General features: G+C 45.5%; 1 protein-coding gene across 1 annotated transcript in view; it reads right to left on the bottom strand.

The window, feature by feature from the left end:
• Positions 1 to 2,729: 2,729 nt before the first annotated feature.
• The window catches only part of NSMCE2 (NSE2 (MMS21) homolog, SMC5-SMC6 complex SUMO ligase), a 212,005-nt gene continuing 195,751 nt past the window's right edge, over positions 2,730 to 18,983 (bottom strand). The window contains exons 5-7 of the mRNA XM_021688798.1: positions 10,809 to 10,909; positions 10,270 to 10,376; positions 2,730 to 3,080 (exon numbers count right to left, since the gene is read on the bottom strand). Of these exons, the coding sequence (XP_021544473.1) occupies positions 2,963 to 3,080; positions 10,270 to 10,376; positions 10,809 to 10,909 (326 nt within the window). The 3' untranslated portion in view covers positions 2,730 to 2,962. The remainder of the gene's footprint in view (positions 3,081 to 10,269; positions 10,377 to 10,808; positions 10,910 to 18,983) is intronic.

Below are 18,983 nucleotides of genomic sequence, written 5' to 3'. Positions count from 1 at the left end.
ACCATTCTGTTCCAATACGGGCTCTACCCTGTACAGGCGAGTGACCTTGGACAAAGGACTCCATGACTCTGAGCCTTGGTTTTCCCATCTGTAAAATGGGGGTGGTTAACAACGGCCTCCTAGGCTTGCAGGGAGGATTAACTTAGGTGATACATTTGAGGCACTTAGACCGAAGCCTACTGTGTAGCCAGAGATCAGTTCACAGTGGCCTTGGAGCCGGCCCGTCCTGTGATTTATTTCTGTCCTCACAAAAAACTTCAGTCCGGGAGTCTTCAGGGGAAAGGAGCACTCCCTGCAGGAGCCGCTCGAAGCTGGACGCTCCATGTTTGAAGCTCTGTATAAGGCGACAGATAAATTCTCTTATCTTTTGGAGTCTGTGGGAGTGTTTTAAACTTAATTGGAAGTTCTTGAGAGGAACTGGCATTAAAAACAAAAAAAAATGCCACGTGGGTACAATTGTCCAAGTCTTAAATCAGTCAAATTTGGAAAAAAAAATTGAGTTCGCTATAGTCTGGTAGGGCTCTCAAATGTCCCTCCCGGGGCCTTGTGTAATCTCAGGACTCCGGGGCTGCCCTGGGCACAAGGGCATGGAAACTCCTCTTGGACTAGAGCTGCCCCCCTTTCAACACGCAATACAACTTCATTTGAAGAAAAGGCTTCACTTTTTGGGAAAACTCGTGTAACAGAAATTTAACAAATATGCCAGACTGATAATGACAACCAAATGGCAAATTTTCAAAGAAAGTCTATATAAAACCTCCAAGGCTTTAACTGGCTAGACAAATTCATGAAACATAGCTTCTGAAGACTAAACGAAGGAAAAAACTTCACAGGATACAAACACTGTACCTTTGCCCCAGTGGAATGGTGTCATTTTGCGCTTTTCTGATTGATATTGGTGTCCACACCAAGAGTGGGGGAAACAAAAATCAAATCTTGGGTAAGTATTTCATGCTTGCCGCTATCTGTTTAGGAAACAAAGTATTTCACAAAAGAACCACATTCCATTAAAAGTATGTTTGTTCTGGCTGAAACATAATCATTTCCTCAGGAAGTCTGATTCAGATGAAGCATCTTAAGAAATTCAAATTGACTTTGCTTGTAGACAACTGAATGTCACCCTCATTTCTGAATTCCACGAAATGTTTTCAAAATTAACTCTGCCATTTTAGACTATGCTTTTTTTTTTAAAGATTTATTTATTTATTTGAGAGAGAGAGGCGGGGAGAGGGCAGTGGGAAGGGGCAGAGGGAGAGGGAGAAGCAGACTCCCTGCTTGGCAGGGAGCCTGACACAGGGCTCCATCCCACAACCCTGAGAGATCATGACCTGAGCTGAGATCGAGAGTCGGGTGCTTAACCGACTGAGCCACCCAGGTGCCCCTAGACTATGCTTTTAAATATCAAATATGTATTATTTCATGGCCTTCACTCCCTAGTAAATGTCAACTCCAGTTATTTCCTACATTTTAATGAACTTCTTTTGTTTATTTACAGAAGCTTCACTTTTTAAATGTGAACTTTTGAGTATATTTCTAGATCTAAATAAACCAATAGGGAGGAGGAGAGTATAGGTTTAAGAATTCAGACTCTGGGACCAGGCTACCTGAGGTCCTGTCCCAGCTCAGCCATTTATGAGCTCTGTGACTTTCCACAGGTTACTTCACCTCTCTGTGCCTCATTTTACTTATCTGCAAAGTGAGAATAATAATTGTACCTTTCGGGCACCTGGGTGGCTCAGTCGGTTAAGCATCTGCCTTCGGCTCAGGTCATGATCCCAGGGTCCTGGGATCGAGTTCTGCGTCAGGCTCCCTGCTCAGCGGAGAGCCTGCTTCTCCCTCTGCCCCTCACCCTGCTTGTGCTCTCTCTCAAATAAATAAATAAAATCTAAAAAAAAAAAAAAGTTGTACCTTTCTCAGCAGACAGTGAAGATCACAGGAGTGAACATATATATGTAAAGCACTGGGACTAGCACCTGGTACACAGTAAGTACTCAATAAATATTAGCCCCTGTTAGCTCTTCTTAGTTTCCTAGTGTAGGCAGGGTATGCTTTGTCTGGTTTAACTGAATATTCTAGTTGATAAAAGGTTGCTATGGAGATTATTTAATAGATGAGCACTCATGACACAGAATATAATCAAAGATGTTCAACGTAAAGACCTGGCTGGTCCTAAGTCCACAGACGTTTGGGGCTGAAAGGACATGAGAGAACATCTTGCTCAACATCTTTATGTCACGGTTGAAGACCCCAAGGCCCAGGAACCTGAAGCCACTTGCAGAGAGCCACTGAGCAAGGCGGAGATAGTCAGGATGTGGTTGTTTCTAATGATACTTCAGGCTCTCGGAGGGCCGTAGCGAAATTTCCATTAGGGGCACCCAGTATCATTGCACTGATAAGCCTGTTCACCGGAGCATTCTCTGCCCGTCAGTCAGGATGACAAACAGAAGCATTTACCCATTGGGAACTGTCGATACACAAAGTAAATACAGGTCAGTAAGCTGGCTCTGCTTTATAACCTCATGCTCTCGTTTATGATGCTGCTAGACAATGCTTGCCATGGGGGTCTTTCTCCATGTTTCCCTGTTAAATATCCTTCGAAAGACATTGTTTGGTTACAACCACAAGAAAAAACAGCCTGAAATATTAGAAGTAGGAGGGCCTGGCACCACCACGCCTGCACCACTGGAACAATTTATACCTTGGGAGGTGCACAGACAGGACACGCTGCAGATAATCAAAGTTTTATTTAAAATTATAGAACACTCAAAAATAAACAATATCATATGCTTGGATTTTTGTTGTGACATAGAAAAAGGCTTCCAATTACACTTAAAACCTTCAAGTTTTACCCCAACAAAGTATGCTATGCAGCCAGTCGAGGTGCTCTGAGAAACACTGCTGTCTCCACGGGGCTGGGGTAGGAGGTAGGCTGCGGACATCCCTGCAGGGAGGTGTGCTTTTCCTACTCGGGTGGACGATTTTTCTTCTTGTTGTGGCTCTCAATGGCCCTTCTGAGTGCTTCATCCTGGATGAGATCAGACATTCTCACATCCGTGTGGCTACAGCCAATTTTGGGGCAACTGTCAAGTAGAAGAAAATCACTTAAGTTGGATGCCTTCGGCCTAAACTCTTCTCACATACAAGTATTTACATGAAGACATTTTAGCCACAAGGAGAGTGTTCTAGAAATCGGGACCGATGTGCCCTGACTCATTTATTCACTGAGGGCCTATCTGAGCCTGTCGCTGCCCAGGGCCGAGAGCACAGGAAGGGGTCAAACAGGGCCCACTTCGCCTTCCAGTGAGGGACAGAGATCATCACTAAGTCACCAGGGTGTGTGTGCTGTGAGTTCACTCGCATTAAGTGCTCTGAAGACAAAGAAGCAGGGTCAAGGGACAGAGTGTGGGGTGAGACTTCTCTAGCTGGAGTCAGGGCAAGCCTTACTGAGATCTTATCTAGAACAAGTGCTGCGTGTGGCCCTGGCAGAGGCAGGAGCTGAGAAGGCAGAAGCTTGGTGGCCTGGAGTAAAAGAGCAAGGTCAGTGTGGCTGAGATGCCCGGGGAGAGACGGAGGGCATTTGGAGAGGGTCAGGTGGGCTTTGGATTTTATTTTATTATTAAAATTTTTTTTAAGTTTATTTATTTAAGTAGTCTCTACACCCGACGTGGGGCTCGAACTCATGACCCTGAGACCAGGAGTCGCACACTCCTCCGATGGAACCAGCCAGGCGCCCCTGGATTATATTTTAAATATGAAGAGAACACCCTGGAGGGTTTGAGATAGGGGAAGGATGCGATTTGGTTTATGTTTAGGAACCCCGGCTCTGGCTGCTGAATGCAGAAGAGTAGGAGAGCCCCGCCACGGTGCGGGGCAGGGGGCTGCATGGCCGGGGCTGCAGGCGGTGGTCGGCTTCAGGGTGGAAACAAAACCTCTAGGACTTGCTGTGGGGTCAGAGGCACAGTGTAAGGGAAGAGAAGGGCTGAGCTTCATCAGGGTTGGCCCCCAGCCGATGGGCTCATTGGGGGTACCCTTTATCTCTACGGGGAGCAAGGGGGATGGAGTCAGGAGTCCCAGGTGGTCTATGTTCCCTCTGAAATGCCCACCCGTCCTCCCGGTGGAGAGACTGCGTGGGCTGGCAGAAACTCAGGGGAAAACTGTGGCTGAAGAAATCAGTGTGTGAGTCACCCATGGAAGGGGGGGAGGTACTTAAAGCCGCGGCTCTGTTTAGATGTGGCCCCCTCTGAAGGCAGCGGGCCGGAGGAAGTCACCTGATTTCCTCTCAGCATGAAGCAGACTTGGGTAGGGTAGAGTGCCCAGTGTCTGGAGTTAAGGTGACCTGGTTCTGAATATGGCCAACACCTACTTGCTCCTTATGAGACCACAGGCAACAAATGTTCCCTTCCTGAGCCTCTATGCCCTCAGATTTGAAGTGGCGGCAGAATTCCTATTTCCCAGGGCTACAGGCAACACGGTGCTCAATATTACCCTGCGTCCCCTTCGCTATCTCCTAAGACTAGCATCTCTGACCATCATTCTTCCGATACATTTTAAAGTGGCTGATCTCTCTGTATCATGCATATATCCAATGCATACATGCACGCATTTGTGCACGCACTTGACCAGCTCTGTGCTGGGTTCTAAGCACCCAACTGTGCAATACAAATTTAGACTCCTGCCCACACAGAGCTCTGGCCCAGTGATCTGAGACAACTCTCCGAAAAGCACAGGTATATTAAGACAAAAAATAACAGCTATAAGACAAGATCAAAAGTAATAAATACAAGACAAAAGATAGAAACCAGAAGCGGAAGAAAGCTGATCATGGGAACTCTGATTTGTCCAGTGGTAGGAAGCCCAACTGTTCAACATGAAGGAGAACCGTCTTCTTGGCTGTTCTTTCTGGACCAAGGCATCTTTATATAAGAAAGGCATTAATCAATGTAATAGATAATATGCGTGCTAACAATATTTATTTTTAAAATCATGAAATGTGCCCCATAGGGCAGGGACGTGTATTAAAATGTGACTGTAAAAAGGCCCTCATGGGAAAGAGGATCACGTGGTCTGCCCAACTATGCATCCTTCTGCCCATCTGGCTCTGTGTTGGCGTAAGGCCTGGAGGCGCTTGAGACATGTCCTACACTGGTTTCTCAAAGTGAATTGTTTCTTTAACTGTGAAAGTAAATAGCTGTGATTATGAGAAGGATACGGACACTTTCAAGACTTTAGAAAGGGCATTTTTTCATCACTTCAACTTCTGTGACGCAGAAATGCACCTCAAAGTAGGTCCCTGGGATGACATGTGCTGGGGTCACCCTCACTTCATACTTGTCACTTGGTGAACATGCACTGTGACGGCCGGCCTGGGGTCCTCCCCACTCCCGAGTACCAAGTCTTTAGCCCCGATGGCCGGATGGTGAATAAGCGTAGAGGGGGAAGTGGGGACTGAGGTGGGGAGGACTTCCTGGTGACATCAGCCGCCCTGTCGGTGCGTGAGAGGACTCTGAGCAAGTCTGATGGGATCAACCACACACTGCAGGCTCATTCCTCACAATGGGACAATGGGATGGAGCCCAGGGTGACGTGCGTCCCGAACAAAGAAGTCTGACCTCACCTAAGGGATCAACTCTGGGGGATAGAGGCATTCACCCAAAAGCCCTCCCAAGGGGAGCTGACGGCCTCTTGACACAAACGCAGGCTCAAGAGTGAAAGAGACGTGGGCTCAAGCCTCTTGGCTGTGACCCTCTGGGCAAGTGGCTTTAATTCTCGTGCCTTAGTTTCTTCTGCCATGAAGATGACATAGAACGTGGGGTCGCCAGGAGAAATAAGGAGGGCAATGTGCGACAAGGGTTGAGGCCCTGACTCTAGTCCGCAGCTTCTGCTCCCAAGAAGCCTGTGGAGAGGAGGCAGCCCACTGAGGGTGCTGGTGGGACATGGGCGAGCCACGATGCAAGGCTGCCGTGGCAGCCTGATGAGGCGCGCTCTGCCCAGCCTGAGTGACGGTTCAGGGAAGACTTCCTGGAGGAGAGGTTGATTCGGGAGAGGAGGGAGAACCTTGTTTCTCACCCCATCTCAAATAAACAAACACAAGTTTTTCAGCTACAAAGGGTAAGACAAGGCCGTAATGACATGATACTGAATCAGGGCACTCCTCCTCCGGAGAAATAACACTCTATATAAGCCTTAGTGCACTAATCCCCAGGACGTTCTGGTGAGCAAGTTAGGTGTGGCAACACCCAATCCTAAGCTCTCGAGTCATCGCTGTGCAGGAGTCAGACCTACAGGCCTCGAAGGAGAGACTGGGTCCTCAACTCGGGTCACTGACAGGGCAGAACATTCCATCAGAGCACAGAGCAAGCATGAAAGAGTCTACTGAACAAAGAGAGCCCAGGTCTCAGGGGTCCCAGAAGGCTGCGGGGAACCTTGGCCTCAGTGTCAGCTCTAAAGTACAAGATTCGGAGTCCTGTGAGCTCCTGGATCTGGGTCCCAAGAATTCCAAGGTCCAATCCAGCTCTGGGAGGAGGTCTACGGATACCTCTGGAAGTCTGAGTGGGATGGGTTCCCATCATACCTAAATACACCGAGTAACTCTGTCCTCCCTCCTCTGAGTCTAAAATAACGTGTCACTAAGCGGTGAGGTAAGTAATAACAACACTGACAGTCTTGACCTTTCTAACCCTACTGCGTTCTGGAGTTCCAAAGGAGCTTTCGCTTAAGTGGTTTGCTTCTCCACTGCCAAGAAATGTGCTGGTCCAGGCCTAGGTTGGAATTTCCCCACCGTTTCTGTAATCCTAAGATCCTGGGAGATGCTGTTATTCTTTCTGCTCTGCAGATGAAGACATGGGGGCTCTGAGAGGCGAAATGGCCCGTTGGCCAAGAGTGAACTAGGGACAGTGAGCGCAACACCAGCGCTCCGCTCTTCAACGACACATCCCTACTCAACTTCATTGTACTGCACGTGCTGTTCAATGGGACTGTTGGTTAAACACAGTTCCTGTTCCTCAGCGAAAAAGGAACGACATGACTGTGGAACACTGGAAATATCTTATTACTGGGGCAATCATAAGGCAGCTCTGTTAGGGAGATAACGCACGGCCGTTATTCAGGAAATTGTTTTAACTACTGTATTTAGTGAGGGCCGAAGTCTCCACAATTCTATCCTGACTCAAGCCAGGGGAGAGAGATCTTCGCAGACACCGAAGCATGGCCAGGACGATTCCAGTCAGTGCCCAGTCATACAACGTACCTGGATTTCCAGTCTGACAAAATGTAACGTTAGAGCCATCTAGGAGGAAGGACTGAGATTTCTCAAACTGGATGTGTCACAGGCATTTTTAAACAAAGGGGACCCAGAACTGCTCCTTGGGCTCACATGCATCATGGGAAATGACACTGCTTCATGCTCAGTCAGGAAGCTCTGGAGTAGCTGATGAAGAGGCCCTGAGGTGTAATCTGCTGCCAAGTGCAGCCTGTCTCCAGGACTCTGCCCACAGCCCCGCTGCTCCTGGGACACGCGCCTCCCCTCCTTCTTCCTGTCTCGTCGGGCTACGCCTCAAACGGCTTCCCTGGGGTCTTGTTCCTCTGACTGCCTTCTCTTTTAATGCGTGCAATGCCTTTCTGAGGGTCCACGGGTGCTGAGGGTGAGGCGGTGAGCAGAGCAGGGCTGGCCGCGGGCCCCATGCTGCCCGGAGCCAGGCCACGGTCCTGTCCTTGGTGCTTCTCAGCCGGCTTTCACCTGCCGCCCAGAGCTGCCCCTGGGCGGCAGGTGAGTGGGTTTGCCTCCTCCAGCCATTACCTCTCAGTGACGTCTTGAGCTCAGAGCTCTCTCCCAGGTTCAACACCTCACATTTTCTGGGCCTCCGGGACACTTCCAAATGGCTGTGTCGCTAGGACCCCAAGCTGCGCCTCTCATAATCCTTCCTAAATGTGTTTGTCACTCCTGCCCTCTCTGTTGGCTAACGAGCCCGCTACCCTTCTGGAAATATCCTCCACTCCTTCTTCCTCCCTTCAACTCTCAGTTGCCAAATCCTGCTAGCTGTGCCCCCAGCACGGGCCCCATTCTCATTCCCTTCTGCCTCAGACTGTTGCCTCAGTGAGGCCCCCATCATTGGTAACTTAATCCCCTGCAAACACATTCTCACTGATGCTGTCACCTCATGCCTTGTTTATCCATCTCTTGAATTGTCTTGGAGTAACTTCCTAACCTCCAGCTTGACTCACCTGATTCCCTCAAAACCCTGCAGTGTTGTCTCATGCCTACAGAATAATGGCGGCAAGAATGAGGGTGGCGGTGGTGGGTAAGGGTACCGTTTACTGAGTCTTACCATGGGCCAAGGACTTGAAAGTACTTCACATAGATCGTATTCAAATTTCAAACATACGAGGGAGGCAATTACAATCATTATCATCAATTTATAGATGAGGAAACCAAAGAAATCATGACATTTAACATCTCTATAATGAATCTTGACACCGCTCTCCTTACTGTTCTACTGTTCTTGTCCAGAGCATCCTTCTATTCTCCCTCTCACAAAGAGTAATCACGACCGTACCTTCTGACCACCAAGTAGAACAGGCTCTGAATGGGGCGAGCCTGTTGGCCAGAAGGACTCTTCTTCATCATTCTCTGAAATCCTTCCCTTTTTCAAGGCCCAGTAAAAATACTACATTCTCTCTGAACCTCCCACACTTCTTCCACTTGGACTTAATTGTTATTATCAAGCTATGAGAATCTGCAGTTTGCAGAATCTGCGCTCATGTTATAGAAGCATGACAGGAAAAAGACATTTTTCTAAATGACAAATGTTATTCGTGTGCTTCCAACTAGCACGTACAATTCAAAAAAGCCAAAGGACATTAGAAAGTGGAACATGTAATTAGGAAGATCCTTTTACACGTGAGCCTGTTCTTGAAGTCACCATCCCCATCCTGGGACTTGTGAGAAATGTGCTTTGTTCTCAGTGCCTGCTCTTTCCAAATCTGACTCTGGGAGAATATCATAAACTTTAAGAAAGTAAGAGTTGTGAAACAGAACTATCTGGGAATATCTATTCTCAGCAATTATCATTTTCGCAAATTAAAAGGTTTTTTTTTCAGAGAATGAACACCGAAAAAAGTCAGTAGAAAGGGAAGGCTCAGAAGTCCAGAAACAAAGGAAATTATATTCACAGGGAAAATGGAAGATTCACTAGGGAAATACAACATCTCAATTCTAAGCTGGGACTCAAAACAGATACAAATGTACTCAACACTCTTAATTTTGCAGTCATGAGGGCATTCTTCGGGGACAAAGAGGGTAAATGACTTGACTGAATGACCATCAAGATATCTAGAGTCTCAAATACCCTAGCTCTAAGTCCACGCCCATAGGAGGAGTGCTGGGGAATTCCAATTCTGGGTCTGGACCAGCAAATTTCTGGGTGATGGAGAAAAGAGCCACACATCAAAGTGACTGTTATCAGAAGTCCATTGAGAACTGGTCACACCTGCAATTCCATTCCTACGTCAAATCTGCGATAAGAGCACGAGAAATGCCAAACTGAATTATAGTGAGTCTAGCCAACCCAGGATTCCATGTTATCACAGGAATGGAGCCACGGTCCTCCAAGGTTGTGTGCCAGAGGGGTAGGAATGCGTGGGTGGGGGGTGGGCAGGGGGTGGAAATACATATAAAATACAGGTAAAAGGAAGATTTTCCAAACATTCCAATTAAAAAAATTTTTTTCTCACTGAAGTGATTCATAAATTTACTTGAACCTTTCAGAAAGTTATTTAAATAATTAAAGATATGCAAGGTTTTCCCTGACAATTCAATCTCGATCAAGACCTCTGGATACAAATCTTATCTCGGAACGTTTTAACCAAGTTACCTGTATCGCAGGATGCAAAAGAATTTGCCATTCCTTCTTGTGTAAGTACATACAGAAGGGGAAAAAGAAATCTCTTAGTATCATAGTTCCGCTTAATCTTTTCTCAAGCTATAGCACAATTTCATGAACATTCCTATTAATTAATGATGAAACTTGCACCCAATTCCTTTTTCTCCTGTTTCGAAGGTGTGGCTGAAGTTGCTTCAGCTTCTTCCTGAGCAGACTACTCATTTTTCCGTCGTGTATTGTTTTTCCAGAAAGCCGGCTTCCGTGCTTACACCAAGAGGGAGGTGGGTGGGCTTTAGGGGGGACATGGAAGTGTCTTTTTGTCTAGCGTGGGCACACCACCTCTGACTGACCACCACTGGGAAGGCTCACTTCCCTTCCGGCGCCGACTCACCAGGCCTTTTTCTTCCGCTTGTGCTTGGACTCAATCATGCGCACAATGGCTTCCTCCTCATAGGTGTGGCCACACACTTTATTTTTCACCGGCTTCTTCATTTCCACCTGCAATCAAGGAGACATTCAGCTTTCAGGAATGATAATGATCCACTTCCAGTAACTTCTCCAAGTCACCAATTACTTAGAGCTGTTTTTTCCTCATCTGGGGGCTTCCCGTGCTCAACCTCGCAGTCTCGTGGCTCATTGATCGTAGATCATTGTTGGGGCAGATGGCCACAGAGGAAAATGCAGGGAGACCGTGGCACCAATGTCAGCTGGCTCGTGGGCCAAGAATTTCCTCCTCGATCCCTCAGGGCACGGTTGACTGAAAAGTCTTGCCAGCCCGGGGAACCTCCCCCATAGCCTCCTGGACCTCATCACTTTCCTTTCCTCCCTCCTCACCCGAGATGTGAAATCAAGTTAGAAAGCAAACACGAGTCTTGTGCCTCTATGAAGTGAATTGCTTTGTCTTTCTGGGAAGGAAGAAGGAGACAGTACCTGTGTAATGGGGCAGATGAAGTTGGTCTGACTTTGGGTCACAATCATATCTTCATCAACTCCTTCTGTTCCATCAGCCTCTCTGTCGGCTTGAAGACCATCTAGAGGGGAAAAGGGAAGTCACTGAGCCATGTTGGTCTAACATTGTGCCAAGGACAGGAGGGAATGGAAGGAAGGAATGGAAGGAAGGCAGGAGGTTAATGGTTTCTCAGGGTCTGTTGGGTGGTAGGCAACCTTGCTAGGCACTTGGATGCCCGTTAACTCTTCTGCTCTTAAGAGAATCCTGCCGGGTAGGTAGGATTCTGCCCATTTTTGATAAGGAAACAGACTCAGAGCAGTGAGATACCTTTTTCAAAGAATTAATTTGGGAGGGAGTACTGTCCAGTAATCAAGAGTGTGGCTTTGGAGTCAGAAGGGCCTGGTTATCTCTTTCACTTCCAGCTGGGAGACCTTGGGCTAGTAAGATCTTTTTCGTAAAGCCTCTACTTTCTAGCTTTGTTGCAAAGATTAAAAGAGATGAAAAATGTAGCATGCTTTGCAAAGCCCCTAGCACAAGGAAACATTCAATAAAGGGTAACTACTATTAGCTAGCTCAGGGGTTCTCAAACTTTTTGGTCTTAGAATACTTTTATACTTTTTGATATTACTGAGGACCCCAAAAAACTTATTTGGAGTTATAGTTACCAATATTTGCCACAGCAGACATTAAGACTAGGGATTTTAAAAATATGCATTTATCAATTCATTTAAAAAAACCACAACTCCTGGGGCATCTGGCTGGTTCAGTCGGTAGAGTATGTGACTCTTGATCTCAGGGTTGTGAGTTCAAGCCCCACATTGGGTGTAGAGATTACTTAAGTTAATAAAACTTAAAAAAAAAAAAAAACTCCACTGCATGTTAACATAAATGATATTTTCAAAACTAAAAGTAATTATATTTTCCAGAACAACAATAAAAGAGTTTGAGATAAGAGTGGCATTGTTTTTACATTTTTGAAAATATCTTTACTGTTTTGCTTAATAGAAGATAGTTGGATTTTGAGGGGCACCTGGGTGGCTCAGTGGGTTGAGCGTCTGACTCTTGATTTCGGCTTGGGTCGTGAGATCAAGCCCTGCATTGGGCTCTGTGCTCAGCAGGGAGTCTGCTTGAGATTCTCTCTCTCCCTCTGCCCCTCCCCCCCCACTCTCCCTCTAAATACATAAATAAATAAAATCTTTAAATAAATAAGAAGATAGTGGGATTCTGGTATCTGTCTATTCATTCAATCTGTTGTGATGTCATGTTATGTAGCCTCTGGAAAAATACACTTATGGAAAGATAGAGTGAAAAAGACAAGTGACATCTTAGTACTATTATGAAGATAATTTGGACCTCGTGGGTACCCGCAAAGGCCTTGGGAGAACCCTAGGGTCCCTGGCCCACACTTTGAGAACTGCTGAGCACATGCATGGTAAGGCTGCCTTTGGAGAGCCTATGTGATTCTGAAATTTATGTTCTTTTCATTTCATCACACTTGCTCCTTACTGAGAGCAAACGGATGATGGATGGCTTCTGAATGGGATAATGAGACTAAGTATCTCATGTGAAAGCCTTTCTTTCTGGAGCAGGGAGACATCATTTTGCACAGACATCAAAGATCAATAGCTTTTTAAATGTAAGTGTTGACAGTGTCTTCCTTCCTCTTTCTCCCCTGGCCCCCCCTTTCCTGTCCTTACTGCCTTTTCTCTCCCCTTCCTTCTTTCATTCTGGCAAAATAACATCAATGATAATAATTGCTTTGTTTTTAATGTGGGAGAACCCTTGTCTCAGGTTCAGATGGTCCTGCACACCGTTCTGTTCCTAAAACTGACGGCCCGGGCCTCCCACCTTGGCCAGATGGAATGCCTGTCCAGAAAAGTACCACTGGGGGCAGGAAAAGAGCCACAGAACGCTCGTTCAAGCTCACCCAGTGAACTAATGGCTGGCACCAGGGATTCTGCCCCTAGCTACTCTGTTTTTGTAGGGGTTTCACCTTGTTTTACAGACTACATGTCAGCTTCTTGTGTTTTCCTAGAGAAATGTCCCTCAAAGCAGCTCTCATTCCTTGAAGAAGGCAGGAGTGGAGACCTCAGAGCATAGGACTTCCCAGGCAGGGCATTGTTAACCATTGGCCACTCAGGTACTGTGCCTTCTAGCTTTTCAAGGACCTGTAAAAATGTCTGAGCCCTTGAAAATCATTTGTTGGCTTCAGAACAGGAGAACCACAAAACTGGATTAATAAATGAAAAAGGTTGACAAAATGTAATGTTAGATGAACTTCATTAATTGCTGACTTGGGGGGTGCCTGGGTGGCTCAGTTGGTTAAGGGTCTGCCTTCAGCTCAGGTCATGATCCCGGGCTCTCCGCTCAGCGGGGAGTCTGCTTCTCCCTTTCCCTCTGCCCCCCCCACCCCCACACCAGCCAACTTGTGCTCTCTCTCTCTCAAATAAATAAATAAAATCTTTAAAAAAATTGCTGACTTGGTAATCAAAAATATTTCATTTGGAAGCAATATGTAGGCTGGATTTAGGTTTGAGCTTAATAATTCCCAGGTATGCTAAGATAATTGCTGATAAATAAATAGCCAATTATAAGTTACTTGTAACCAACCTATGTCCAAAGCAAAACTATGAAGATATTTTCAAAAAATTCTGTCGGCAATAAAAGTATATTTAATGTGGAGGTATGTTTGCTGTGATGTGGGATGGGACCTATGAAGGGTTTTTGTGCGTCCCAGGACCCATCTTTTGTATTCACAGAGCGAAGAATTAGACTCCTAGAGGAGTCCTTCATCAACCCAGTGGTTGCTCACAAGGGCTCAGGAAAGGTGGACAAGGAGCAAAGTCAAGGAGCAGAGCTAAGAGCGTTCTGTCTCTTTAATTCACTTTCTAAAACCTCCTCCTGTGGGCGGCTACTGCCAACTTCTGATTGTGTGTTTGGTAGTCAAAATTCAGGTCCCTCTTTGTCCATTTCTTACACAGCTTCTTCTGAGCTGATGGCAGATTATTTTTTTCCCTAATGGCATTTTTCTGACTGTAGATGTGATACTGTAGAAGTCACCAGAAACTCTGTTAGATGAATAACAGAGTTCTGCCAATGGGAAAGGCTGTGGGTTTGTTTTTTATTTTCTATTTTTAAATGTAAAAGGTAGAGGAAGAAGCAAAGCACAGCTCGAATGCAATGGCGACCACTAAGGAAGGCTGAGTGGAGAACTCAGAAACTGTAGGTGGCTATCAACATCCGTGATCATGAAAGAAGGTAACAAAAGTAAGACGGAGGAAGAATGCCAACAGTGAGTAATAGTTCACGGACCAGGAGTCTAAAAAGAGAAAGATCCTCAATAGCTAAACCTCTCTTGAGATAGAACATTTCCTCACCCGAAATCGATATTTATAGAAAGTGATATTAATGTTGGGATCTCTGATGTGCTAATAGAAGGTCACATCTGGCAGTAAATATCAGTCACACTCATTTAACTGACCCAAAGATAAGACTTTTTGATAAGCTTGGTAAAGGAAGACTGGAGAGAAAAATATAGATCATCTACTAGAACCATGTAAGTTTTATTTATTTTTTATTTTTTTAAGATTGTATTTATGTATCTGACAGAGAGAGACACAGCGAGAGAGGGAACACAAGCAGGGGGAGTGGGAGAGGGAGAAGCAGGCTTCCTGCTGAGCAGGGAGCCCGATGCGGGGCTCGATCCCAGGATCCTGGGAACGTGACCTGAGCCGAAGGCAGACGCTTAACAACTGAGCCACCCAGACGCACCACATAAGTTTTAAAGCTGAAGTTATCTACCCTAATTCTCTCAAACACCTGAGAAATCTGAAATCTAAAGACATTATAGATTTTGTTCAAAGGTAGGCAGGGATTTAGTAAATCAGCACACGGCTGTGTTTTCTTGGCCTGCTTAATTTGAAGCCTAAAACCAGTGTGTAGGTTCTGGGAGCCACCCTTTCCTCCCCCAGATTATTATTTTATTAATAACAGCACCTCAAGTTTACCGTCTTCTACATTGTAGCCACTGTACTGAGCACTTTAAATATATTATCACATTTAATCCTCGCAAAGTATCCTCTGGTATAGGCCAGAAAACTTAAGCCTCACAATATTTTTAAGGCAACAGTAGGAAATAGCGATATTATAATAAATAATAAATAAATAAATAAATAAGTGGATTAAATCAATTTAATCATTATTAAAGAGATCACACTTTTCCTTATTATAAAGTGAAAAGCAAGAAAATTAGTCATATTGCGTTCCACGTACACACACAGGGTATGTTGTTAGAAGTACATGTCGGCTGTCAACTTGTGATCTGGTGGGCAAATCTCAAATCCCCCCCTTCTGTCCCTGCCTGGGAGGGAGGGTACCCAAGCCACGTGCAGACGGCGTAAGTGCAGACAGGACTTAATGTTAGAGAGGTACCCATAAGGGATGTGTCAGGGTGTGAGTGAGTAACTTGGACGTGATTGCTTCGGATGTCATAAAATGAACGTGAAGAGGAAAGAGAAACCACAGAAATGCTTGAAGTAGTAACCAAGTGCACAAAGAATTCCAGAAGTCTATGAATATTCCCCTGGGATGTAAAGTTAGGGGGTAGAGAGGGCATCTGTTGAACCCCAAGATGTGGGTTCATCATCAGTCAGTTATGACGGAGAATGAAGAGCTAAACGGCTCTGCCTTCAGTCGTCCCCAGTCAGCCATCATCCTTCTAGCCGCTCAAGCCAAGACTTTTGGAATTATTCTTAATTACTCATTTTCCTTCGTTCCCCACATCGAGCCTTACTGGCAAGTTCTGTTGACTGGTTCTAAACTATATTCCCTAAGTCTAAATCGAGTAAATCTAGCCCCTTCTCTCGATTTCTACTATATCCCAGTCCAAACAACTACAGCCTCCTGCCCAGACCTCTGCAGTAGCCTCCTACCTAGAATCTCTGCTTTGAAAAGGGTCGTAATGCTCCCACACTCGCTTCCTGCAGTGGCGCTCACAGCCAACCTCCCCAACCAGTCTCCCTCTCACCCACCATGCTGGACTCACACTGGTCTTTTCTCTGTTTCTGGAACATGCCACTCTTTCTTGTCTTTGGGCCTTTACACTAACCTGACTGGAATGTTCTTCCTGCAGATCTTTGCTTTTCCTACTCCTTCTTGTCCTTTTAAAATGTTCATTTTAGGGGCGCCTGGGTGGCTCAGTTGTTGAGCAACTGCCTTCGGCTCAGGTCATGGTCCCAGGGTCCTGGGATCGAGTCCCACATCGGGCTCCCGGCTCAGCAGGAAGCCTGCTTCTCCCTCTCCCACTCCCCCTGCTTGTGTTCCCTCTCTCACTGTGTCTGTCAAATAAATAAATAAAATCTTTAAAAAAAAAAATGTTCATTTTAGTGTTATCTCTCTGGAGAGGCCTTCTCTGATGTCCCAAGCTAAAAGAGGCCACCCAGGCATGCTCTCGCACATTACTGGGTTGTGACTTCACAAGGCACAAATCCATAAGCGCTGTTTTCGCCTATCTCCCTCCCTTCCTCCTTTCCCCTCCCCCCGTTCTCTTCCCGGAAAGCAAGGACTTTGTTGTCTTGCTCACTGGTGTTTCCTAGAGTCTAAATGTCCTTGGCGTGTAGGAGTAGTTCAATAAACATCTGATTAGTAAAGCGCTTCATCTGACAAGGCAAGGGTGGGCATATTTTTCACCAGGATGTACTTAACATATTTAATAGAAGTGGCAACACATACACACACACACACACACACACACATCCTCGCACAATGATGATTTTTATAGCTTTTAAGCAAATAGCAGAGACTACTTCACTCCAGCTTGGGGTGCAGCCTTGGACCCTGAATTACATGTCAAAGGCAGGAAGTAAATATAAGTTTTACAATTATAGTAGGCTGTGTGGTAATTATAAAGGAGAGTCCAGACATGGTCTTGTGGTCAGAAAATACATTTGGTCCTGGCCACACACAGCCCTAGCATTAGTCATTTGTCTGTCTTCAGGCATCCCAAATTTGGCTAACAGTAAGACAGCTTTATGCCAACTGGGAATAAAAGTTGATTACTGTGTGCTTTTTCAATTAACCCTGAACATTTTTCTAAAAGTACTTTTCTCTTGAACGTTAGTAGCATATGAAGAAAATACTTTACAAATATTTCCTGCCTGCTTGAAATGCTTATTGCCCTGTCCAGATTACTTTCCTTGCACGATTCTAGTACAGCATATTTGGAGAGGCTGAGCCGGCACAGGGAAGATTTGGGGGGCCTCCCTAATTGGGCAAAAGAACACAGCTAGATAGCTACAGCATTTCAAACTGTTTCTGCACATGGGTCTAGGCCAATTCCTGACTGTTTCTCCTGCCCCATAACCTGTAACCTACGGCTGGGTCTAGGAGTGGCCCCACCTGTGAACTAGGGCTGAGACTCTAAGTAGAAAAAGAAGTATGTCAGCACACCCAGTCCTTTCGGCTTGGAATTACGAGCAGTGTGTGTGTCTGTGTGTGTGGTTTTGTGGTCCACTCCACTGTACTACTGATTGTCCAGCATTGTCTCTCAGTTTCTTCCTGAGACAGGTGGCCTGTCCTGAGCCCACTAGCTGTTTGGTTGGGCCAACCTGCCACTGAACAAACGGATTCCTAGTTTCCAACAGTCTCTGGCTCTGGTTCAGACTCTGTGTGTGTGTGTGCGCAGCTTTTGCAGAATTAAGATGCAGATCGTGTCCAGAGAGGGTCTACATAATTAAAGATTTCCAAGATGTCATAACCTTCACAGGACGGCAAAATTCAACAAAGACTGAATTGATACAATTCAATCAGAACACTGGCTAGAACATAATAAGGACCTAGTAAATGTCATGTATCATATAATATATATTTATTATAATCAATGTTACATACTTATATAATTGTAAATTGTTACTGCCATTATTATTTTGACCACTACCATGTGCCAGGTACTGTCCCTGGTGTTGGCAAAGAACAGTCCTTGCCCTCAGGGAGCTCAGTCACAAGGATCTTATATATATAATACAAAGTAGTCTTGGGAGGATTATGCATATACAAGATACCAGCAAAAAAGCTCCCAGGATTGAATAGGGTTTGCCTCTCTGAGAAGCTCATATCTGATCTGTATCCCTGAGAAGGTACTTTCAACCTACATTTCTGAAGCAATTCTGCTGCCCCCCCTTCAAAGTGAGCATTTCACTCATAAGCCACCTCAGGTCAACATTCTGACCAATGTTCTTCCTTTCCTTGGCTGTAATCTGTATTCCTCTCAGATTCTATGTACTTGGAGAAGCTATCCAATCCAACCCAATCCAACCCGGTCCCTGCAATGAAGCTCCTTCTTTGAAATCCCGTAACACCTGCTGTCTGTACTGTATTCTTAGCTTGAACTTCTTCATTCTTCAGTTGTTTCATGGAGATAGAAGCTGTTTTCCAAGTAGGCCGAAAGCTCCTTGAAGAGAAGCACTGTGTGTTCAAGTCAAGCCAACTCAACGCAAGCTGCATTTATTGAACATCTGCTCTGTGCCAAACACCACAAAAATGCCAGGCTCAGATGCGGAGAGGATTAAGATCAGGTCTGGTAGGAGAGACAGATACAAATACTAACATTTTGCACAATTAATGTAATCATAATAATGTGTTTTGAATAAAGTATGCAAGTAACCTAGAGGATCTCTGAAGGTGGGGTGAGGAACGAAGATGAACCTCCAGGAGAAAGTGATGACCAAACCAGATTCTTCTGGGAGGTAAGAAGTGGGAACTACTGTAATTAGGAACGTGGGCTCTGAAGACAGCCCGCCTAGGTTCAAATCCTGGTTGCATCGCTTTATTAGCAGGGTGCTCTTGGGCAAGTTATCTTTTCTTTGCTTCAGACTTCTCAGCCGTCAAATGGAGCTAATAATCATACCTACTTCATGGAGCTGTATGAGGATTCAATGAGTTGATCTATGAAAAGTTCTTGGAACTTGGAATGGTATCTGGCAAATAGCAGGTGATCAGCAAATACCATTATGATTATTAATATTATTATTATTCAGAATTCCCACAGAGCTAGCGTAGAGTGGGTGTGTGCAACATATATGCTCAATTAAGTAAAAATCATGTGCTATGGAATCACCCCAAGAGAAACGACATGACCGTCCAATCCAGGACTCGAAATG

This window comes from Neomonachus schauinslandi, chromosome 4 (assembly GCF_002201575.2).
Source record: "Neomonachus schauinslandi chromosome 4, ASM220157v2, whole genome shotgun sequence".
Taxonomy (NCBI): Eukaryota; Metazoa; Chordata; class Mammalia; order Carnivora; family Phocidae; genus Neomonachus; species Neomonachus schauinslandi.
The sequence above is the reverse complement of the archived record's forward strand: the minus strand, read 5'-3'. Positions and strand labels throughout refer to the sequence as shown.